The following is a 2,170-nucleotide window of genomic DNA, read 5'->3' as shown; positions in this document are numbered from 1 at the left end:
CAAAAATGAAGAAATAAATAAATTTTAAGGTAAAAAATATCAAAACGGAAAAAATTTAAAATTTTAGGAAAAAATAAAAAGGGATAAGAAAAGGCCAAAAAAGAATAAATAAACCTTAGATAAAATGAACCAAAACAAATAAATAAAAAAGTTTTAAGATAAAAGTAATCAAAATAAAAAATAAAAAAGGGTAAAAAACCAAAAATAAATAAAATAAATAAAATTTATGCCAAAAAGAACTAAAATGAAAGAAAATTAAATTTGAGGATAAAAATAAAGAAAGGGTAAAAAATGATTAAAGTGAAGAAGTAAATGCGTTTTAAGACACTACGAGAAATAAATATTTAAGTTGGATAACTTCCATAAAAAATTAATTTGGATAAATGAAAAAAGAAATGTTAAAAGTAAGAGAAAGGACTAAAAATACAAAATTTTAGGGGAACAAAATAAAAGGAAAAGAGAAGATGGAAAGGAAAAAAAAAAAAAAAAAAAACAAAGAAAAACCCACAAAACGACCAAATAGAAAGATCAATGTTTAAATAATGCAATTGTGTCCGTGTCAATAGCAAACGCATTGTTATTCTTATATTGTTATGGAATAGATATATATTCCCTCCATCCACCGATCATCTCCGACCTCAAGACGAAGAACCCTAAAATCATCTTTCAAATTCAAGCAAAATCGATTTCCGATTTCCGAATCGCTTCGAACGTCTACAAGCATAAGTCTCGACCAGAGAGAGAGAGAGAGAGCTCAGCGCCTCTGAACATCAATCGCACCGGCTGCTATTTCGCAGCTTAAAAAAGTTCTCTCGCTTTCATCTTCATCGGCTTACTCAGCTCCGTTCGAGAATCAAGAGGTAAGGACTCGTCTGAATTTCTCGAGAAAGTTACTGGAATTTCTCACTGATTTGAAAGTGAAAACCTAGAGTTTATCTGAATCTCTTTTTTGCCTGTTTGTTTGGCGAACGTTTTGTCTTGCTCAGAGTGAGGGAAAATGTCGATGGATCTGATACTGAAGCCGTCGTGCAGTGGATGTGGTTCGGCCTCGGATTTGTACGGAAGCAATTGCAAGCACATGACTCTGTGCTTGACCTGCGGGAAAACCATGGCTGAGAACCATGCCAAGTGCTACGACTGTGGCGCCACTGTCACTCGCTTAATCCGAGTTCGGTTTCTCACTCTTCTTCCTCTGTTTTCCTAATTTGAGTATTGATCGTGCAAAAACTGCTATTTGATGTTATACATAATTTATTTCTTTTGTTTAGGGACTATTGTTTGGTTTGTAGTTTGCTGAAAGGAATTTCGTACGTATAGATGCTTGTTTTGGAATTGAGGAAAATAATTAAACCTTTTATCATCAGAAGATATCTTAAATCCTTTTCTATCTAACGTGGTCGTGATGTGTTTACTTTCTTACTCTTCTTTTGAGGCCGCAGAATTATTGATTCCTTGGTCGTTTTCATGCCAGGAATATAATGTCCGTGCGAGTACTACCAATGACAAGAACTACTTCATTGGTAGATTTGTGACGGGCTTGCCAAATTTCTCAAGGAAGAAAAATGCTGAAAACAGATGGTCTTTCCAAAAAGATGGATTGCAAGGACGCCAAATTACTGACGCCCTTCGGGTACTGATTCTCCTACTTAGTACTCGCTGCTATTCCTTTTCTTTTTTTTTTCTCTCTCTTTTTTTTTTAATATGTCTTTTGTAGCTTTTAGAGACTGGAATGCCAAGAGTTGGAATTATGGTTGTACTAGTTCGAATGCCAAGTATCTAATCAAGTTTAGTTTTGCATTTTGCCGTCTTGAATTTTAGTGAAATGTGAAACTTATATAAGAAAATGTAATCTACCAGCTGAATATCTAAGCTGCTGGATACTAAATGTCAGGCTACTACACCTAGATTTGTTGAACATCTATACCTTTTTGCTATGTGCTTTTCACTGTTTTCCGTTTGAACTTAAGATGTCTCTTTTGATCCATTTTACGTGGATAATATTTTTTTTGGTTGGGCTCCTCATTTAGTCATATAAAAACTGTGTCAAATAGGACAAGTACAAGAATAAACCTTGGCTCTTGGAGGATGAAACTGGCCAATTCCAGTTCCAGGGTCAACTTGAAGGTGCACAATCTGCAACTTACTATCTACTGATGATGCAAGGGAAAGA

At 34.6% G+C, this 2,170-nt stretch overlaps 1 protein-coding gene across 1 annotated transcript in view; it reads left to right on the top strand.

Annotated features, from left to right (window-relative positions):
- The first annotated feature begins 520 nt into the window (after positions 1–520).
- LOC21396796 (transcription initiation factor IIF subunit alpha) overlaps positions 521–2,170 on the top strand; it is a 4,630-nt gene continuing 2,980 nt past the window's right edge. The window contains exons 1-4 of the mRNA XM_024162068.1: positions 521–860; positions 987–1,168; positions 1,472–1,630; positions 2,052–2,161. Coding sequence (XP_024017836.1) covers positions 998–1,168; positions 1,472–1,630; positions 2,052–2,161 — 440 coding nt within the window. The 5' untranslated portion in view covers positions 521–860; positions 987–997. The remainder of the gene's footprint in view (positions 861–986; positions 1,169–1,471; positions 1,631–2,051; positions 2,162–2,170) is intronic.

Source organism: Morus notabilis, unplaced genomic scaffold (assembly GCF_000414095.1).
Source record: "Morus notabilis unplaced genomic scaffold, ASM41409v2 Scaffold802, whole genome shotgun sequence".
NCBI classification, from domain to species: Eukaryota; Viridiplantae; Streptophyta; class Magnoliopsida; order Rosales; family Moraceae; genus Morus; species Morus notabilis.
Note: the sequence above shows the minus strand (reverse complement) of the source record. Positions and strands in the feature narration are given on the sequence as shown.